The sequence below is a fragment of the Capsicum annuum genome, chromosome 6, assembly GCF_002878395.1.
Source record: "Capsicum annuum cultivar UCD-10X-F1 chromosome 6, UCD10Xv1.1, whole genome shotgun sequence".
Taxonomy (NCBI): Eukaryota; Viridiplantae; Streptophyta; class Magnoliopsida; order Solanales; family Solanaceae; genus Capsicum; species Capsicum annuum.
Genome location: NC_061116.1, coordinates 168,980,228 through 169,003,588, shown reverse-complemented (window position 1 = coordinate 169,003,588; position 23,361 = coordinate 168,980,228). Strand labels below are relative to the sequence as shown.

The 23,361-nt window shown below is 30.9% G+C and overlaps 2 protein-coding genes across 10 annotated transcripts; one reads left to right on the top strand and one right to left on the bottom strand.

Moving 5' to 3' along the window:
* Positions 1 to 369: 369 nt before the first annotated feature.
* On the bottom strand, positions 370 to 11,921 carry LOC107873031 (potassium channel KOR1-like). Of its 9 annotated transcripts, none has more exons than XR_007057266.1 (14): positions 8,211 to 10,025; positions 7,719 to 7,844; positions 7,487 to 7,613; positions 7,133 to 7,286; positions 6,962 to 7,042; positions 6,791 to 6,872; positions 6,493 to 6,713; positions 3,933 to 4,008; positions 3,553 to 3,847; positions 3,187 to 3,308; positions 2,523 to 2,691; positions 2,263 to 2,398; positions 828 to 942; positions 554 to 588 (listed from the first exon to the last, which is right to left on the bottom strand). XR_007057266.1 is itself a non-coding variant. In XM_047414953.1 (13 exons), the coding sequence occupies exons 2-13, from the start codon at positions 7,780 to 7,782 to the stop codon at positions 454 to 456; spliced, it is 1,662 nt and encodes a 553-aa protein (XP_047270909.1). In that variant the 5' UTR covers positions 7,783 to 7,844; positions 11,625 to 11,921; the 3' UTR covers positions 370 to 453. The 9 variants fall into 9 exon arrangements, 7 of the variants coding, with proteins under 7 accessions (XP_047270909.1, XP_047270912.1, XP_047270911.1 ...); XR_007057267.1 differs by having other exon boundaries at positions 2,263 to 2,344; positions 8,211 to 8,330; XM_047414953.1 differs by lacking the exons at positions 828 to 942; positions 8,211 to 10,025 and adding an exon at positions 11,625 to 11,921 and having other exon boundaries at positions 370 to 588.
* LOC124899549 (putative protein FAR1-RELATED SEQUENCE 10) lies at positions 8,832 to 9,530 on the top strand. Its single transcript, XM_047414456.1, has 2 exons — positions 8,832 to 8,880; positions 8,977 to 9,530. Exons 1-2 carry the CDS (start codon positions 8,832 to 8,834, stop codon positions 9,528 to 9,530), a joined length of 603 nt encoding a protein of 200 aa, XP_047270412.1.
* Positions 11,922 to 23,361: the final 11,440 nt, after the last annotated feature.

Below are 23,361 nucleotides of genomic sequence, written 5' to 3'. Positions count from 1 at the left end.
GAGTTGGGTGACTTTAGAGCAAGGCTACGGAGGGTCCTACGGCTACCGGATGACGATTGACCGGTTGACAATACTACTACTATTACTACTACTAATAATAATAGTAATAATAATTAGGTTGTGTTTTCCCTTTTAGCATATGTATTTTCTTTTTTTATATCAGATCTACGTAAGTGTATATTTTTTTTATTATACTAGTGTAACCGTACATGCCACACATGTGTAACGTTTGGTTATTTAAAATTAAATAATTTTATCTATTACAGAAAATTTTAATGAAGTATAAAAAATTCAGATCACTTTTCAAAGATCCTTCACACTCTAATATAATAACTAGATGTGTTGCACGTGCCCAACGCGTATTACTACTTACAGCAAGGGACTATTTCTTTTGATTGGATTAGTTGATAAAAATGAGTTTACATGTATGTTTTATACAATCATGGAAATAACTTACTCTTGGATGCTCATATTTACATATGCTAGTGATTGTAGTCTATTTACATTGCTAGAGATAATATTTATAAATTCTACAATAGGGAATGCATTTGTTGCTGTGATCAGTCTCTCGAGCTCACGATCAAACACCTGTTAAATTAGATTTAAAGATTAAATTATTGCAGAATTTCAAAATGTGATAATAAACAAATCTTTACTTAATGAAGACAAACACAGTAGCTATTTGAATAAAAGTCTGAATAACCTAAGCTGTTATGGTATTAGAATGAAAATCCATTTGTCAATTGAAAAAATTACATTGTAGGTAGCATTAGTAACACTGTACGTATCTATTTTGTTTTTAAAATTTTGGATAAACATTTACATACCTATTGGCTAAGAAGCTGCATTATTGTGAAATACTCATACCATTGACACCCATATATGCTAACAAACTTAAACCCCATATGATGAAAACCAAATGAAAAAGCCATAAGCATCAGCCTGAGACAATCATTACAGAAACAAATAATCAATAGACATTGCATATGTTGTTCCTCAACAAGTACCGGAAGTAGAATTAGACAACACAGTAGAACAACAATAACATCAATCACAAGTCAATAGTAACAACAATAGGAACAAGAGAAAGGCCATAAAAGTAAATGTATCATCAGACAGAAGTATGACTTCTTCACAAGTATTATTGACTCTTGCTAGTTTTTTGTCTAGCATTTTACGTGGCAATTTGTGTACTACATTCTGAACCCATACTGGAATAAAATACCTGCCAACACAATGACGTACATCCTCTTTAAGTTTATACATTGTGGTATCCTTGAATTATGACTTTCGTTATAAAGGGAAGTTGAAGAAATCCCTGGAGGGTACTGATACTGATAATTCACGCAAGAAACTGAAAAGAAGCCAGTGGATGAAGTTTTAGATGGTAAATTAAGTTTATGAGGATGGGAAGTCTGATCCTTCATGTGTTAGCTATGTTGACCATGGCAACCCAAACTTACAAGTCAACCAAAAAGAGTCAAAAAAGACGAAAAGAAAGTAGACAAAGTTTGAAGAGCTTGTTGCAACTGAAATGTGTGGACAGGGTATCTCAGCAGATGATGACCTGTCTTTGGAAAGGCAGTTTATGAAGAAGGTCAAGATGAAGGGAGAAAATATTTGGTGATGATGATGATATGGATAACTTATTTGAGGGAATTCCTTTACTTCTGGATTCTTATGAGGATGAAAATACACAACTTCCTGGAGAAGCAGCTCGAAAGAGTGATAAGAGCTCCTCAAATGAAAGATCTAGGGAGAAAAGATATAATAAAAAAGCACAAGGCGAAGATCAAGATCAAAAGGAAGAGCAAAAAGCTGAGAGCACTATATACTATACAAATGTGAACGCAACAAGTGGAGAAGCTTCATCAGCTGGATCTTCTGCCAAAGGAAATGCAAAATATATTGCTCCTGGACTGAGGTCACGTTTGGGAAGTGAGTCAGAAGAGTATGCTCAAATTCATCGACAACTAAAAGGTATGAAGTTTGGGACATTTGCATTTATTTTGCTGGACTAGCAAACTTGTTCTGGCAAAATGATTTTTGTTTCTTGCACCTGAAAACCATTAAAAGAATCACTATCTTTCAGGCCTTCTAAATAGGATGTCTGAGGCTAATGTGGAATCTATAAGATACAACTCCATCCGTACATATAACCTTATAAGATACAACACCATTACACCCAGTAGAGTCTCACAAAGTAAGGTCTGAGACAACCTTATAAGATAAACAAAATAAAAACATTTAAGGAAAACATACATAAATGGATGACCAGAATATTTTGCAAATGAGTTTGATCAAGTCTGCTACATCAATTGATGGGTTTGCTATCTGAACAAGTCTGTTGAATATGTTGAGAAGATGCGGTAAAGTTTCCTCAAAGACGTGCATTGTTCTTAAGGAAAATAAATTGAATAAGCCAAGAGAGAAGTTGCTTTAATTACATTTTTGCAAAAGCCATTTTGTGTGAGGAGAAAGGGGAAAAGAAAACAAGATTTGAATATACAGCAGCAACATACCCAGTGTGCCCACAAGTGGGATCTACGGAGGTTAAGATGTATGCAGACCTTATCCCCACGAGCTCTTCAATCGTCTGAGGTATCCACAAGAAGACACCATGTTTACTCAAATCTTTGGATTCCCATGGATGGAAAGGAAACACAGTGTATTTCCGCGGCCACAGTTTATCTGTCATTGTACCAGAAAACATGTCAAGCTTCAAGAATTGAATACCTATCAAATCTTTAATTTGCCTACAACATAACAACGTTCCCAATGTAGTCCCACAAAGTGGAATTTAGGCAGTCTAGATCATACGCAGACCTTACCTCGACCTCAGAGGTAGAGGGGCTGTTTCAGATAGACCCTCGGCTCAAGGGAAAATAGTCCAATCCCCCAAAAAAAGTAACATAAGTGGCAGAAACGACAGACAAAAATAGATACAACAAACAAACACCGTGTATTCCCACATAGTGGGGTCTGTGGAGGGTAAAATGTACGCAGTCCATACCACTACCTCCGAAGAAGTAGAGAGGCTAATTCCGATAGACTCCCGGCTCAAGACAACAGACAAAAACAGATAGTAACACATTTTTTGAGACTTTTGATTGAATGTTTAGATTAAGTCCTTCAAAGAAGAGTTATAAGTTACGTTGCAAGATGACAAGGTTGTTCAAGCAATACCTGAGATCTCATGTGGAACATCAGGGAATTCAGATAATTGAGCAGATTTTGCTTTTTCTAAAAGACTAATCATTTGCTTGTTTCCACTTACTCTAGCTTCATCAACTGGAGTATTTCTCCATCTGAAATATGACAAAAGTAGACATTACACATAAATTTGCTTGTATAATGTCGAATTTCAACACGAGTTACCATGATGTTTAAACAACTATGCGGTAGTCCTAAAGAAGTTGAGGTCGGCCATATGATTCCTTAAGGACTATGTTTCTCCATTTAAGTTCAACTCATGTCATCGTTAGCTACCATGATGTCTCATTCTAGAGTACATTCAATAAGATATCGATAAAGATTGAGATTGTATTGTACCTGTCTTTTGAGAAAACAGAAGCACCAGTTCCCAAAAACAACTTTGCCATTGAGTATTGTCCTTGAGTAGCAGCAACATAAAGTGGCGTTCGTTGATCATAGTCTTTGGTGTTCGGATCAACACCGGTTGACAATAGTCTTTGTAGTAAATCTGAATCCCCCTTTGCTATCGCCATACACAGGAAGCTACCAGTATTTTCGATGCTCAACAAAGCCTCTTCTTTAACAAGAAGTGAAGCAACGCGATCATGTCTACTCTTGATTGCTTCAAGCAGTGGCGTGTTGCCAAATTTATCTATATAATAAATAGCAACATTAAGTAACAATGAACATGAAAAAGGACTCGTGGCAGGTGAAGCAGACGCGTTTAAGAAATATACCTAGAGCGTTGATGTCAACGCCTTCTTGGATGAGAAAAGAAGTTATGTCTTCATAGCCTCTCGATGCTGCAAGATGCTGTTAAAAAACAAACTTCGATTAAGAGAAATTTGCAGTTTTCGAACTTCAGTGTTCTTTTAAAATCCGTCATAATCTTTCTTGTTCGGATTAGCTCCAGCTCGAATTAGACTCTTAGCTGATGCAGATCACCATGATAAGCTGCATTGTTCACTTTCAAAGCAAGCTCCGCCTAATGCTTTCCTATATGGAGTGCAATATCAGATTCTAGTTGCTTTATGCGGAGGTTAGATTCTTTTCCCTGTTATTTTATGTTGTACTAATGTAAGTAAATTACTCCCCGTTGTTGAAAAACTTAACCAGATAGTTATATGAGTGACAAAAATGGCTTCTAAACTTGCAGTAAAAAGGTCGAGTCTCATTTCCCTTACCTGTAGTAAATTACTCAAGATTCTTCGTCCATCATGAAAATAAATCTCCAGAATATTCGAAAATGACTGCTTATCGATACGTATGAGCCTGCATAGTTCACAAACACGAACTGTATACGGTTGAGGAATGTTGCAAATGATGGAAATGTCTCCGAATGAGCTGTTAGGCTCGAGAAGTGACACTGTCTCTTCTGATCCATCCTTCGCTAGACCGACCTCCTGGATTTTTTTGATAAATACAATGAGTACTCTCGCCTTATTACAAAGTCATAAACACAAAATCAAATAGAACATCATACCAGAACACCATGACGGATAAAATAAAGCTGGTCTACTACATTGCCTTGTTCCATTATCACTTCTCCGGGGAGGAAAAACTCCTCATGGACTCAGTTACCTGCAAAAATTTAACCGCATCCAAAATCAGTACAACACACTCAGCTTGTTGTGAAGAAGCGTAGCATCTGAAAGTGTATATTTACTTACAACTTGACTAATGAATTTTGAGGAACAGCCCTTAAAAAGAGGTACATTTTCTATGTAAGACTGATATAAATTCTGCGATATCTGCAAAAATATCAGTTGAATTTTCCTTCTGAACTGCCAAGAAAACTGTACATCGACTGACATCAAACTTTTTTCTTTCGTAGATTTACCTTGGCTCAGATATAGATTGGAATGTCCTGGAGAACAGCAGCATCAGTGTAAGCGCTTTCATATTGTAAGTGTAAGTGACCTTTTATTTGATTACGAATGTCCCTTCCAAGTTGATTTCTTTTCATATATTTCAATAGATCCGTCATCTTATCCCTAAATCGTTCAGTTTTTGATCCTTTTACGATTAGAGCTGTCATGTTACTGATCAAATAAGCACTCAGAATAATATCAAAAGAGACGTAAATAATGACAAATAATAGAACATAAACTACAACACAATACGATAGTTGAGGTACAAGAAAACAACTTACGCTACCAGAAATTGAAGGCTTCATCAACTGGAGTATTTCCCCATCTGAAACATGACAAAAGTAGACATTACACATAAATCTGCTTGTACAATGTCGAATTTTAACACGAGTTACCATGATGTTTAAACAACTATGCGGTAGTCCTAAAGAAGTTGAGGTCGGCCATATGATACCTTAGTGACTCTGTTTCTCCATTTAAGTTCAACTCATGTCATCGTTAGCTACCATGATGTCTCACTCTAGAAGTACATTTGATAAGATATTGATAAAGATTGTAATTGTATTGTACCTGTACTTTGAGAAAACAGAAGCACCGGCTCCCAAAAGCAACCTTGCCATTGAGTATTGTCCTTGAGTAGCAGCAACATAAAGTGGCATTCGCTGATCATAGTCTTTGGTGTTCGGATCAACACCGTTTGACAATAATCTTCATAGTAAATCTGAATCCCCCTTTCTATCACCATACACAGGAAGCTACCAGCATTTTCGATGTTTAACAAAGCCCCTTCTTTAACAAGCAGTGAAGCAACGCGATCATGTCCACTCTTGATTGCTTCAAGCACTGGCGTGTTTCCAAATTTATCTATACGATAAATAGCAACATTAAGTAACAATGAACATGAAAAAGGACTCGTTGCAGGTGAAGTAGACGCGTTTAAGAAATATACCTGGAGCATTGATGTCAACGCCTTCTTGGATGAGGAAAGAAGTTATGTCTTCATAGCCTCTCGATGCTGCAAGATGCTGTTAAAAAACAAATATTGATTAAGAGAAATTTGCAGTTTCGAACTCCAGTGTTCTTTTAAAATCATCTGTCTAACCTCATACCATAGGTGATCTTCCATCATAATCTTTCTTGTTCGGATCAGATCCAGCTCGAATTGACTCTTAGCTGATGCAGATCACCATGATAAGCTGCACTGTTCAGTTTCAAAGCAAGCTCCACCTCATGCTTTCCTATATGGAGTGCAATATCAGATTCTAGTTGCTTCATGCGGAGGTTAGATTCTTTTCCCTGTCATTTTGCGTATTACTAATGTAAGTAAATTACTCCCTGTTGTTGAAAAACTAAACCAGATAGTTATATGAGTGAAAAAAATTGGCTTCTAAACTTGCAGTAAAAAGGTCGAGTCTCATTTCCTTACCTGTAGTAAATTACTCAAGATTCTTCGTCCATCATGAAAATAAATCTCCAGAATATTCGAAAATGACTGTTTATCGATATGTATGAGCCTGCATAGTTCACAAACACGAACTGTATACGGTTGAGGAATGTTGCAAATGATGGAAATGTCTCCGAATGAGCTGTTAGGCTCGAGAAGTGACACTGTCTCTTCTGATCCATCCTTCGCTAGACCGACCTCCTGGATTTTTTTGATAAATACAATGAGTACTCTCGCCTTATTACAAAGTCATAAACACAAAATCAAATAGAACATCATACCAGAACACCATGACGGATAAAATAAAGCTGGTCTACTACATTGCCTTGTTCCATTATCACTTCTCCGGGGACTCGAGTTACCTGCAAGAATTTAACCGCATCCAAAATCAGTACAACACACTCAACTTATTGTGATGAAGCATAACATCTCAAAGCGCATATTTACTTACAACTTGACTTATGAATTCCGAGGAACAGCCCTTAAAAAGAGGTACATTTTCTATGTAAGACTGATATAAATTCTGCGATATCTGCAAAAAAAATCAGTTGAATTTTCCTTCTGAACTGCCAAGCAAACTGTACATCGTCTGACATCAAACTTTTTTCTTTCATAGATTTACCTTGGCACGGATAGAGATTGGAATGTCCTGGAGAACAACAGCATCAGTGTAAGCGCTTTCATATTGTAAGAGTAAATGACCTTTTATTTGATTACGAATGTCCCTTCCAAGTCGATTTCTGTTCATATATTTCAATAGATCCATCATCTTATCCCTGTATCGTTCAGTTTTTGATCCTTTTACGATTAGAGCTGTCATGTTATCGATCAAATAAGCACTCAGAATCATATCAAAAGAGATGTAAATCATGACAAATAACAGAACATAAACTACAACACAATACGATAGTTGAGGTACAAGAAAACAACATACTGTACCAAAAATTGAAGGACGACAAGGGATAATAGGTTGTACCTAAACGCAATAGCATTGTCATCCCTAAATTTCTCAAGTGCTTTGTCCATAATCTCAAGAGGAGAAGGAATTTGAAGCCCCTTAGCCAATTTCTCAAAGTCTGCTGCCTCAACTTTCTCTGTTACCTCTGCAAATTCACCAAGCAGCAAACACAATGCAAGAGTCATTTTCCATCCTTCAACACCACGAAAACAAAACACATGCAAACACAAATATTGAAAAATTCATTTACGAAGAGCCACGATGGTAGCTGTTGATGGAATTATTGAATCATTTCTCTTAGGCGCAACATTCATTGGCTTCAATGCCGAACGCCTCCGAGAATTCTAAGCAGTCGACAAGGTACCCAATTGGGATACTGCAAAACATCAAAAGATTAACCAAATAAATAACAAAAACTCCATATCTGAAAAAGAACCCAAGAATATTTGAACCCAGAGGCAAAATTTCTCCACAAAAGGAAAAAAATTGAAACTTTGAAGGGAACAACAACTTTAAAAATTACTACTATATAGACCCAAAAAAAAATTCCAACACAGATCCAGCAACGAACTAATTTAACCCACAAATTTGTACTCTAAACAAAGCATGAAGAAAAATAGGAAAAATAGAATTGAAACAATAAACATTACCTAAAGTTGAATTTCTTTGGAGGAAGAATCGGAGCTTCTAAACAAAGCATGAAGAAAAATAGGAAAAACAGAATTGAAACAGTAAACATTACCTGAAGATGAATTTCTTTGGAGGAAGAATCGGAGCTGACAAGTTTGGATTTTTCTTTGGAATTTTTTTGAAGAAAAAATATAGTGGACCTAACTTGATACTTTGCAAAAGAAATTAAATAAATATTAAATACAACGATAAAAGAATGCATATACAATACAATAAAAGACTAAAGACTATATAGTATAATAAATATGAAGGGATAGAGAATACCTTTTTTCCTCCTTAATTAGTTTCTTTCTACTACATCCAAATTAACTAAAGCAAAATTTTTGAAGTAGTTTTACACTCATTGCTCTCACAGCATTCTCACTCAAGCAAAACTTAAAAAAAATATTTTTAATGTATCCATCTATGACCTTTATTCTTTCATTTCCTTCTCTTATTATTATTTATATTTTTACAATCACCTTATTTTATAAACATATGTAATGCTATTACTTATTTTCGTATACAAATATCTAATGTTAACATATGTCATTAGCATCTCAATATTTTTTTTCATTGTGTTCATATCTTGTGTATCATTCATTGAATGATCTTCATGGTCAATTGATCTTGTCAACATAAAAAATAATTTTTATAAATTTTGTATTATGCAGACTGTGCTTGAAATAGAAAAATGAAAGATGCACCTGGTGACAAAGGCAAAGACTCCTCTGCCCAAAAAGGTAATTTAAGTGTAGAGATCTCTAATAAATAAATATTATCTATAGTTTATCTATTTATTAAATTTTGATACTTACAATTAAAAATTATTATTGTAGATTTCAGCGTTAACGAGCCTAATATTTGTAACACTAGTAAGAACTTTGTTTTTGAGATCGACATGAAAATTAATTCGGAAGAGGAATCATACAATGCATATAATTCATATGTCGTGGCAAGAGGTTTTGGTGTTCGAAAGGGAGGAAAAACTAATAATGTAAAAGGAGAGACAACAAGACGTTTATTTCTTTGCTCTTGTGAAGGACAATCGGATAAACTTTCTCCTTTTCAAGAAAGAAAGCGACAAAGATTAGAATATAGATGTGGTTGTATGACTCGTATAAAATTTAAAATTTCAAATGGAATATGGGAAGTTTGTGAATTCAATGATGTGCATAGTCATCCCATGATAGAAGATAATTTGAAACATTTCATACATTCTGGTCGTAGGCTTACAAATGCTACTAAAAATATTGTTGGTTCTATGATTGATGCCGGTATTCGTACAAAAAAAGTTGTTCGATATCTTCAGAATGAAGCGGGTGGAGTTAAAAATGTAGGATTCATTGAACAAGATGCTCAAACTTTGTTCAAGCACATAAGAGAAATATGATTAGTAGTGGAGATGCTCAAACTTTGATAAATCATTTTATGCATTTGCAATCAAAGGACTCAAACTTCTTCTATTCTTTTCAAGTTGATGAAGATGGTAGGTTGTGCAATTTTTTTTGGAGAGATAGTATATCTAAATTGCACTACGAGTGTTTTGGGATGTGATGATTTTTGACACTACTTATCGTACAAATAGATATGACATGATTTGTGCTCCGTTCGTTGGTGTGAACAACCACTAGAAAAATACCTTTTTTGGTTGTGCATTCTTATGCAATGAAATTAGTGGTTCATTTGTTTGGTTATTTCAAGCATTTTTGAAGGCAATGGAGGGAAAAACACCAAAGATAATTTTTACCGATCAAGCTCTTGCCATAGCCTTGGCAATTAAAGAGGTCTTTCCTAACACGTGTCATCGACTATGCGAATGTCATATTGATAGAAATGCTTAAAAAAATATACCCTAGCTTTATTTTAAGTCAAAATTTCGATACTATTTTGATACACTCTTGTGGAGGTGCAATTCAAAATCAGAATTTGATTTAGTATGGCATAAAATGATAAGTGAATGGGATTGTGCGAGTAATACTTGGCTTCAAAAGTTATATGACTTGAGAAAAAAGTGGTGTCCTGCATTTAGCCGTTTAATTTTCTCGGCAGACATAAAATCAACTCAAAGAAGTGAGAGCACAAATAGGGTCTTCATAGAAATGACATACAAGGCAATGAATATAACTGAGTTTGTAAAACATTATGAGCAACGAACAACTGAAATGCGAGATATTGAAGCAGCCGAGGATTATAAATCTCGAGGAATGCCTAAAATATCCATAAAAGATTGTGGGATGTTAAAACATGCTACTAGTGTGTACACTAGAAGAATTTACACAAGATTTCAACATGAATTTTTGCAAGGGGCAACCAAAAGAACACTCAGTGCTGAAACTAATAACAATACTACCAAATATACAATTTTAAAAGGTGAAAATGGACAAACTAAAGTTGTTCAGTTTAATTCCCTTGAAAATTCAATTATTTGTAGTTGTCATATGTTTGAGTCCATGGGTTGGTTATGTTGTCACGCACTAAAAGTTCTATTCTTTGACTTGAATTTTTCTTACCTTCCTGAGAAATACATTTTGAAAAGATGATCCAAGAATACTAAGCATGGAGACAAATTTGAGGAATACACCACAAAGAAGAAAACAGTAAAATCTTCTATGGCAATTCGTTTGAATTGGTTAATGAAAAAGGTATTTGATGTTATGACTTTAGCCGCAAATGATGAGGATTCAGAAGAAATTGCTAGAAAATATTTGTATCAAGCAAGAATAGAGATTAGTAAACATCAAAGTGAGATATATAATGGAGATTGTGGTAAAAATAAACACAGATTTAGTTCTGTTGATTCTGTAACAGGGTGTACAGATCAAATTTTGAATCCAATAAAAAAAAGGAAAGGACAATGGATATGGAAGAATGAAGCCAAAAGGTGAGCAAAAAAAACAAAAAAAAACATAGTAGATGGCATTCAAAAACAGAGCAGTACTAGCACAAAATCATCAATCTTTGAATACAACACTGGATTTCAGCACACATCAACCTCGGTGCAGCAAATACAACATCAGTCCATGAAATTAATTTCTGTGGTTTGATTTCTCTTCTAATATGTTTCTAAATATAACTAACAGAGACTTTAATATATATTTTTTATGACTGTTAATTTATTTTCTTAAAATCAAATACGCAGTTACATGCAGATTCACCCAGCATGTTCAGTCAATTTTTGACTCAAAACATGAATCTGCAATCTGAAGCTTGCATGCAGAGCCAGGGATTAAATAAATAAATTTCAGAAGAAATTCAATTTTATTTTTGAAGGAGATTATATTGTGGACTTGATTTTTTGTATAATATGCTCTTAGTTTAGCAGCAAAATCAGTGCAAACAAATACTATTTCTGTATTTTGATGTTACAATTAACATGCAAAGAAAATCTATTAAAATTTAAATTATCATGTATTTATAATTTTTTTTATTTAGTTGTGTAGACAGAATAAAAATCTCGTAAAAAAAAATGAAGAAAGCTTCATACCTGAAATTATGGATGATTAATAAGCAAAAGAAAATTCATGGAGATTTCACCCAATTTTTTTATTCTTTTTTGCATTAGATTGAAAGGGGTTCTCTCCTATATTCTCTTCGTCTTCAAATCTCAATTCGTTTTTCTTTGAATCAGCAGCAGCACTAACTAATATTAAATATCAAAATTTTAAAGAAATTTCTTGACTTGGTCTACATAAACTGTTTTAATTTTAACAAGGCTTTTAAGTAAAAGAAAAAGGAAGAACAAGGCGTGGGTCTGAGAAAAAGAAAGAATAAGGTGTGGGTCTATTTTGATTTTAACAAGGCTTTTGAGTTAAAAGAAAAAGGAAGAACAAGGTATGAATTTTTAAGTGTTTGTTTGGTTTCCGAAGAAATTTCTTCTTTCAAAGGATAACAATGAATGCATGTGGACCTCACCATCCACTAACATTTCAAATTTATTTTATTTGTATTTTGGACACATCCTTTCATACTTTATTGGCTTTAAAAAATTAATGTGGGGTCCATCACGCCAAGTGTCAATTAATGGACACCCTCTTACAACTATGAGTGGACCTCTTCCACCATAAAATATATATGTGGTTACACTCAGATATATGCTTATGTTTACGTTACTACTATATCGAAGAGGTGGTAAAGGGACGACCAAGGGCATATTAGTAAATAATCATAATATTGAGGGAAACTTTATCATTATGTGTGAATGATATTTATCCATCAGCTCCATTTTCCACCACAAAATCATTTCATTTCCACACAACTGATGGTTTCTAAGGCCCTGCATACTTTTAATATTATATATATATATATATAGATTATAGATATATTTGTATATAATGGATTCAATAATTTATGTTTGGTCAACTTTGAATTTTTAATTCTTTTTTAATATTTAATTTTTATTCTGTCTATTCCTTCTCAACATGTTGATGGTTGGAGGTAGGGATTGAGCGTTTATGGCAATGGATGGACCATACATTGCAACAGATGGTTAATCTATTGTGATAGATGAATTATATGTTGCAACAAACGATTATTAATAAAAAGGGTTATTGTTATTGAGAGGGTGAAAAGTCATGAATTTTTTATTATTTAATATGAAAAACGATTCGTAAATAAATAATAAGTAGATAAATGATAAATACAATTTATAACTGTAAAAAAATGATTATTTAATTTTAATAACTGATCGTGACTTTTCACCATTTTTGTATTTAAATATATTTTTTAATTTATTTATTTTTTATATAATAAAAAAGTCACCACGTTGGATTAATCAAGGTATATGATGATTGTTAAAAAAAAGGTGAACAATTGTGACTTTTTGTCTAACACAATCAAAACAGCCGATGAATCAAATTCCCCACCTGTTGCGACTGATGAATCAGATGTTAGAAGAAATAAAAAAAACTCCTTCAACAGATGGTCGATTTGTTGCAATAGATGGTATATTTGTTGCCACAAATGAGTTATCTGATGTAACAGATATACAACCTATTTCCACAACTCAATAAAAATTATTATTATTTTATTAAAATAAACGGTTATTGAAAAGGTGAGAAGTCTTCGATTATTTAATTGAAAAAAAAGTTATTTAAATTTAAGAACTAGTTAATAATAATAAGCTAAAAAGTCATGACTTGTCACAATAATAAAAAACTCACTAGTTTGATTTAATTAAGTCATTTCTTTTCACAAAAAACAATAAGGAAATAAATGATAAACACAACTTATACAACAACAATTTATAACCGTAAAAGAATCTTATTTAATTTGAATAATTGATGTTAATATTAAATAGGCGATAAGTAGTGACTTTTCACCATTTTTTTTTAATTTTTTTTTAAATTTATATAGTAAAAGAGTCACCAATTTGGATTAATAAAAGTATATGATATGATGATTATTTAAAAAAATAGATTATATATTGCAACAGATAGATTATCTGATGCAACAGATGGTATATATGTTGTCACAGATTGGTTATCTGATGCAACAAATGTTGTCACAACTTAATAAAAATGATTATTGAAAAGGTGAGAAGTCTTTGATTATTTAATTAAGGAAAAAGTTATTTAAATTTAAGAACTAATTAATAATAATAAATTGAAAAGTCCTAACTTTTCACAGTAATAAAAAAGTCACCAGTTTGAATGTAATTAATAAACGGAGGTGAACAGTCGCGCCTTTTTGCCTAACACATTCAAATTCAATCATCTATAAATAGGTCATTCTTACTCGTTTATTCTATTATATCCTATTTATTTGTTGCATCTTGTCTTTCATATTACACCTTCAACCACTTTCTATTCAAAGACCAGTTACCAAATACCTTTTTCCTGTTTCAGGTAAGTATTTTTTTTGCTTTTTGTTTAAATATACCCAATTTGTAGTATACGTTGTATTACATTTGGACTCTTTTCTTCACTTGTGTTTTTATATTTTTTGTCAATTCATGCGTGTTCTAGATATAACTAATCCTGTTTGGAACGTTTGCAAGATGCGGTGCGGGAACTTCGGAGGCAAGTTCATGACTTGCAGTGGAAGTTGGGCGTCGTGAGAGTAAGGATGCTCCAAGAGATTCGTAGACTGAGGAGGGCCCTGCTGCTGTCGGTTGACAATTGGCCGGATGACAATAATAATAATGACGATAATGATAATAATAATAATAATAATTAGGTTATGTTTTTTCTTTTAGCATGTGTATTTTTATTTTTATTTATATTTCAACTATTTATTTAATGTATTTTATTTTTGTTTAATGAAAAATTTATGTTTCTGTCTATTTCTTCTTCTCAACAAACATGTAGACAATTGGACGTAAGGAATAATTTTGAATCCAGTAGCAATAGCAAGAGTTTTGAAACATATTGGTTATCTGTTGGGTTTGTGACAGGAGTTGTTTTATGTATTTCACACAGATTACTCATCTGTTGCAACAGATAACTAGTCTGTTGCAACAGAAAACTTACCCGATACAACAAATAACTAGTTTATTGCAACAGATAACTCATCTGTTGCAACAGATGACCCATCTGTTCGATTCATGTTACAGGCACTATATAGAACCCGCTCATGAATCCAACATATGAGTCTTTCGATGCAATAGATTACTCATTTGTCGCAACAAATGAATGATCTATTTAAATAAATGGCTCTTATGTTGGATTCATGAACGGGTTCTATCCATTGTTAAAAAGTAGCAGTAGCAGTGTACCCAGATGACAAATTCAACTAAAAATTATAATTTTACTTACCAAAGTCACCTATGAAGTAATGCCAAAGTGATGTATGAACAAAATTTGACCTAAAAATTATTCAAGTGGCAGCTAAAAATTATTCAAGTAGCAGCAGTAGCGGTAACAACAACAACAATGGTCGATAAGAAAAAGATGAAATGGATAATGAAGTAGAAGAAATGGATAATGAAGTAGAAGATGGTGATAATGAAGTTGAAAATGATGATAATGAAGTTGAAGATGATGATAATGAAACATAAGATGATGAATAAAGTAGCAGCAACAATGAACAACAAAAATCGCGAGGAGAGAGAAAACAACAACGGATGAGAAGAGAGGGAAACTCGTCTTTTTTCCTCCGTTTTCTGTTATATTAACTAACATTTAGATTAAAGTGTAAATTTAAAAACTTATGAGTTATTTTCAAACTTTCTCAACTTTCTTAATACATAATAAAAAAATTGTCACCTCCACTCAATTATTAAGATTTGAGTCACCTACACTTCATTTTCAAACTCTTTTGTCACTTTTAACTCGATGCCCTTAGTTACTTTGTATACAAAATATTAATTTTACTCGTTATAATTTAAAAAAAATACATTTTGAAATTTAATTTATTTGTTAACTTTTTTTTCATTGCCCATAATTTTTTCATTATTTAGATTTATCTAATATATTTTATTCTAATTTATAATTTCATATTACAAATAAATATAAATAAAGACACCGACTATTTATTTAGATTGTGATTTTGTATTATTGAAAAATATAAATAGAGATACTGATTGAGCATTTTTCTACTTTGATTTTTATAATTAATAATTTATCTACAACATAAAATTAAAATTGAGAAATCTTTTCCATGCATAACAAAAATAATAAAATGAAATATAGAGTAGAAGAAGATTTCAATATAATCTAAAGTATCGAAAATGGTTACGATTTAAAATTCAAGTTAAATACTTTTCACGTCTATTAAATACAATTTTAGCTCATATTTCAAGATAAATTTTGAATATAGTAGCTTCAAATATAATAAAACATAAGCATACCATTTACATATTTAACTTTTTTGTATAGAATGATTTTTTTATTTTACTTTTTTATTTTAAATTCATATTCAAGAAATAATTTTCTTACATTATTGAATTCCTTTTGATTTTTGGGACAAAGTCAATAATTTTATGCAACACACGTTTTGAAATTAAATAATAAAAATGATTTTAATTTGAAATCGATTTGTGTATAAATCTTTTACTAATTAATGAAGTTGTCATTTCAACCATTGTCAATTCCTTTTTATCCTTATTGTCTTGAAAGGTGTTGTCATTTGTAGTGAGAGGAGAAGAGCCGTGAAGTAAATAGAGATTAGTATCAATGGATATGAATTTGTTTCTTTTCATTTGCGTTAAAGGAAGATAAAGATGAAAAATTCATATTCTTCCTAGATATTTTTTTTTAAAAAGCGTTAAATCAATACTATTTTTTAATAAAATGAAGAATATAAAGAATGCATTAATCAATATAGTTGTATATAAAGAGGGTAAGAAGCTAGAACCCCATTCCAAAAAGTTCATTTAAATTTAATAATAATCAAATATATTCATAAATAATATATTACTTACTGCTACTATTGCGATGTACTATTTCTAAAACGAAAATCTTTTTATTAGTATTATTATATACTATGTATAACCATATGATGATGGTATATAATAATGTCATCACAAAGACATTGACTGAGACAACAACACCTTTGATATTAAATCTACATTGAAGATGGGATATACCTTTAATATTAGTAAGGAAATCAATGGCTGCTACTCGTAGTATATATCGCGATAAATGATGAAAACACATTGAAGAAATATTATTGGCTTCTGATTTTACAAAAAGGAATATTGGAATTCATTTGAATACTAAACCATTAATATCCATTAAAATACATGCATAGAACTAGCCAACTTGGCACAAATTAACCTCATATGTTGAAACTGTTTGACGTTCTTTTGATCTATTTGTATCCCCTTGCTTGTAGTAATTATTTTAGGTGACTATCTTTGGATATTTTCAGTCAAAAATATACAATGTTTGATAATCAACAAATGAATAATTGTTTCAACAAAATAGAGTCAATAAAAGTTAGCACTAAAAAGCATCAACTTGACTAAAATTCTCAATGAAATGTCATTTTATTTTTCAATTAAATCAAACGAACAATATCAAAATAAAAAACATCACTTACTTGAATTCATGTATGAATATATTAGGAAAAATAACTTATAATAAGACCATCACTTACCTACAGACAAAAAAACAAAAATGTTAAAACACAAAAGTTTTTTAAAAAATGAAGAACATAAGAAAATGCAGTAAATAAAACTAATGAAAGAAAGCTTAACATTACATGTTATTGCGAGAGTATATAAGAGAAGTTAAGGAGGTAGAACTTCATTCCAACTCAAATATCTTTTTAAATTCAAGTTCAAAATCATATCATTTTACTATAAAAAGATTAGGTTGTTACTTTTTCTTATCCTATTTATCTTATTATTCATATTTGAATTGAGAAAAAATATTTTATAAAAGTTTTGTTTGTTGATAAGCTTAGGAAGTTATAAAAAAATCTACAAATTAATTAATATAAATAGATATAAATATGTTGTAGATATAAATTCAATTAACTTTATCTTAAAATTGGTTAAGTTAGAAATAGGTCAATTCAAATTTCAAAATTCTACAAATTGGTATGCTTATGACTTATTAAAATCATGATGAGACATTAGCAATATACATTCTTCAGGTTTTTAAAAACATCCTACTGTTGTTGTTATTGTTGTTGCTGTTGTTGTTAATAAATACAATTATCTTTTATTTAATATTTATTTAATTGTATTTATTACTATTATCATCACTATTATTATTATTATTATTATTATTATTATTATTATTATTATTATTATTATTATTATTATTATTATCTACAACACATATTGCATATTACTACTTTTTTAATTATTGTTTTTAATATTACTATTTGCTGCTGCCTGCTAGTGCTATAACTATTTTTTAATGTTGTTGTTGTTGTTGCTGCTGCTGCTGTTGTTTATCTTTTATTTAATATTTATTTAATTATATTTATTACTATTATTATTATCTACTACTACTACAACATATATTACGTACTACTATTTTATTATTATTATTGTTTTTAATATTACTATTTGCTGCCTGCTGGTGCTATAACTATTTATTTATTTACTTATGATTATATTTTTTATTTTTTTATAATATTGTACTACTACTGGTACTACTAAATTTGTTAAAAGTAGTAAAAGTTCGTTGTTGCTATGTTACTATTATTATATACTATCACTACTAATATTTTTATTAATTATATTATTATTAATATATTATTATTTACTTTATATTTAAATCAATGAATTCAGTATATATTTATAAATATGAAAAGGATAAAGTTTATGAAATAGTAAAAGTTCATTTAGAACTCTTCTACAATAGAGGTCTCTATTTTAAGCCAATGATTTTTTTAATCTTTTATTGGGATTTGATTCAAATATTTATTTTCCTTTAATTCAAAAATTTGATAGCGTATTTTTTTGTGTGATGATGAATTTAAAATACATCGATATGTATTTATAGTAATGTTGTAGTTTTTTAGTTACAGAGAGATAATGATAAAAAATTGGGATAACACTATTTTAAATTCAAATTAAGTCATGATAATCACTAAGAGTTGAGATAAAAGTAAAACTCTAAAATTATAGAGGTAGTTATAATCAGTAAAAATTTAAAATTGTTATCTGATTAAAATATCATTTTAGTTGCTGAAAGTTAGGATTATTTGGGTTAAAAAGCAGCTTGAAACTTGCTGAAAGTTAATAACCCATGCCTCTTTTTTTAAAGTTATTATATTTATGCCTTTTTTCTAAAGTTACTATATTTTTAAAATTTAGGACTAATTTTAAAAGTATAAATAACATAAATACCAACTCTTTTGAAAGTAATTATACTCTCTCTCACTTTTTTAATTACTTTACTCTCTTTCCCTATTAATATACATAATATAGCCGACATATACATAACATTCTATGTATATGTTGAGATTTTTGTAATATGTTTAGGAAGTTGGGATTTTTATAATATTGAAAACATAAGTTGTGTATTTGTGTAATTTTTAGATTTTAAAATTGCCGAAAGTGACTATATATCTTTTAAAATATATCAGTTACTAACCCACACCTCTGTTTTAGGTCAGGAAGTTTTTTCTTATTGAAAAGTATCATCAACTAATATTTAGAGTTTATTTAGGACTCTTTAATTATAGTTCCTAGGTTTAAGTTGATGAAAATCTCTTTTTTTCTTCTTCTAACATTATTATTATTTTCAAATTCAAATATTTAATATTCTTTAATTCAAAATTTTTATTACAACACTATTAAGTATTGTTCTAAAAACTGCCACGTGACTATTTTAATATATTGTCACTTAGCATCTTGTCTTGTTTTAGTTTTTTGTATATATATATATATATATATATATATATTAGAATAGTGTACGTGCGTTGCACGTGTATCAAACTTTTTTTTAGAATAAACGTATGTAGAAAATATACTAATTGTGCATGTGTTATTTTATTAAATACAAAAATGTTAAGAAAACAACGCAAAATTTTCAAAATAAAAAGGTGCAGTTAATTAAAGAAAAATTTTGTCATTATACTTGCTTATTTTCTACTTTTAAAATAACGTTATTTCTACGAAAAGTTATTTTTATCCTTAGGCGTTTATATATTTATACTTTACGTAAAATATAATTATAATGAAATGGTTTATAATAACATACAACATATAACTTAATCTAAAACATAAATCATAACAATTGTTTTTTAATTTTGTAATCATTTGAAATCTACTTTATATAAATTGATAAATAGTGAGTAAGATTTATACAAAAATTTAAAATTATATATATATATATATATAAACAAGCATATTGAAGAGTAAAATGGTAAAGTATGGCCCAAGCTTAAAAAGGCCCAATAATTTTAAAAATACAAAAAAAAAAAAATGAATTAGGAAAGAAAACAAATATATTTATTTTTGTCTGAACTCCAGAAGCTTCCTTTGAATTTTTCTCTTTCCTCAAACATTTTCTCTCTATTACGATACTACATATTATTTTATCAAAAAATTGAGGAATCAGCTGAAATTATGAAGCACAAAATTAAACTTTCAGAGACCAAATCTTGAAGAGTATTTTCCTACTGCTTCCATTGAACAACAGTATGTCAAGCTCCGCCTGTAATTCCCTCTTCTTTTCCTATTTCCTTCATTTTTTATGCTTTGACCCGTTTGAAGATATGATTTTTTTAAACCCTTTTTGCCTTACATTTTGTATGTTTTGATTTCCTTAAAATAACTGTTGCATTATATGTTCCTAGTTTTGATTTTTTGTTCCTCCTTTTGTTTTGCATGTTCGAAGATTTCATTTTTTAAAACCCATTCTGATTTAATTTCTTGTTTTAGGTACGATTTGCTTGATATTTACATATAATATATGTCAGGTATGCTTAATGTTGCCAATTTTGAATGTACTAATATTTGTATGTTAGCTCAGATACTTGAATTTGAGGTACAGAATAAAAATAGAAGTAGGTAAATAGAAATATTGTGATTTTATTTCCCTTTTTTGGATTACTATTGTAATTGTTTTTCCAAAAAATAGAGGAAGATCCGTCAAAGCTAACAACTTTTTGATTAAACACTATGTTTGTGTACTAAATTTAGGATCTGATTAGTAGTACTTGAACTCATCGTTTAAAATTTAAAACTCATAAAGTTGAAATCTCAACTCCATTCTGAGCTTTGAACCCATAGAAATTGGCATAACTGGTAAAGTAAAGTTGTCACCATGTGAATATTGAATAGGAGGTAAGATTATTGCACAATAGACCCTTGTTGGCCGATCCTTAGCCGAGCTTCATGCATATGAGTGGTTAGTCTATTGGAATGCCCTTTTGTATCTTTTAGAAATTCCTAATATGAATAGGTCTTACATGCAATTAAAGTTGCCGTTATGTGACCAATAAGTCATTATTTTGAGTTGTGAAAAAAATACTTGCTTAAAGTAAGGTGTCCTTGTGTGTGGATATTGTTCTAGTTATCGCTCTTACGTGAAGTCTTATTATATGTCTCATAACTATAATGCTTTAAATATTTTTGAGTATCTTCTTTGTAGTTAGATACATAAGCGAGGTACTCGATTTGGAGAAGATCACTAATAATTTCAGTGACCACATAGGGAGGGTTGGACGTGCCTTATTGTTCCGTGGGTTCATGGATGATGGGCAGGAGGTTACTGTCAAAACATGAGATTTTATGTTTCCTGCCGTTTATCATTGTGTTGGTTATCCATGTGATTTTTATGTGAGTAAATGCTCTATCTATTTGACTGGTTGATTTTCATCTTGTTGTGTTATTGATCTTGCAAGTTTGCAACAGGATGAAGTTGTATAACTGAAAAAGTCAGGACTTAAGTCGTGTCCTTTCTTATTGAAGCTGATTTACTTTTGTTTTGAAAAGAAGCTGGCTATAGTTTATGATTTAAAATTCAAGATAATCTTATGGCTTTCATTTGGTTGTGGTGTCGACTTACTTAAGCTTTTATTTTTTTGGATTTACTTGAGCTTTCTGCAAAAAAAAAATAGTAGTCTTATAGATTATTAATTTTTTTGGTCTTGCTAACATTCTGTTATACACATAGATGAATTTGGGTGAAAGGAACGAATGAGGGTGGCAACTAATTATGCACTGTTCCTGAAAACATTAACTATGAAAAAGTTGGACCTCATTTGGTCTTGTGATGATATTATGATTGATGAGGTATCAAATGACTTCCTAATCTTGCTGCTTTCGAAAGATGTCCTACAAGTTGTCTGATTAAATTTCGATGCAGGAATATAACATTAAACTGATAAACTATATGATCAATCGTAGGAAGGTGAAACTTGCGACGGTGCCTCTGTCTCAGGTATTGTTGTTTCTTTATTATTACCCCATGACTTGTTCTCATGAAGTACCCTATGAGATGTGCTAGCTACATGATTATACTAATATACATATTAATATTAATATTAATAAACATGTGTAAAATCATCATTAAATTATAACAGGGTATCAACACCACCTTCTTGTAAATAGTATTAGTATTGTCGTCCAGCTATATAAATAGCAGTTGCTTCCTGGCACTATGCTTCGTTTGATCAATCTTAGATATTGGCTTAACGTTCTTGCATCTGACCTGTGTTTTTAAATGCATTTAACAGTAGCCTGAGCTATGGAAAAGAGGATGGCAAAATCAAAGCCACCTCTAAAGAAGAGGATGGACAAACTTGATATTGTTTTCAGCTGCTCTTTCTGTAGCGATGGCACCACTGTTGAATGCCGCATGTAAGTTAATTTTATAGCATTGTATATTGCACATATTTTTTCTTTGACATGTCATATATGTAATATAAACCTAAGGACGAAACTATTTTAGTAGTGAATTTTCTGGATTTGAAAAAGTTGTAAAAGGAATTGTCAATTAAAGAATTAATTTGCTAAATGATACATTATGTCCTTTGGACACCAGGTAAGGCTATTACACAATAGATCCTTGTCGACCGACCCTTAACCGAACTTCATGCATATGGGTGGTTAGTCTATTGGAATTCCCTTTTGTATCTTTTAGAAATTCCTGGTATGAATGGGTTTTACATGCAATTAACGTTGCCGTTATGTGACCAGTAAGTCACTGTTTTGAGTTTCAAAAAAAAATTGCTTGCTTGTAGTAAGGTATCCTTGTGTGTGGATATTGTCTGTATCACATAGTTCTCAAATACATCTAAAATCCCACTTTCTCAAGTAGGTATGTTTGATGTATTTCCAACTCCTAACTATACTTGTACCATCAAAAATGAAATTTCTATTTTCTTTGTGGAAGAAATCTTAGAAAGCTAAGACCATTTCTTATAACTAATTTCTTCATTAAAAAGTTTATTATGCTACTAAATACAGTTAGCATCATCATTCGTCAAGAGTCGACAAGTATGTAAATTTGGCCCACTTTTGGCTCTTTTTACTTCTTAAGATATCATAATTTGTCAAATGTATAAGACATTGTAACTTCTATAACTTTCTCCATATATAAGTTTCCTTGTTAAGTTAGTGAAATGTATTGAGTTGCATTAGTTCTTTTGACAATGACATTCAATTAGCTGATTTTGAACAAAGTCAAAATTAAATGTTTCAGAGGGACACACAAAGACTATATTCATAACTGCTAAAGTGGACAGTACTTGCATGACATAAGAGGATTTTCATCAACATTCTTATCAAAATATGACAAAGGACAGGAGGTTACTGTCAGAACATAGGATTTTATGTTTCCCGGGATTACTGTCAGAAATAGGAATTTAAATTG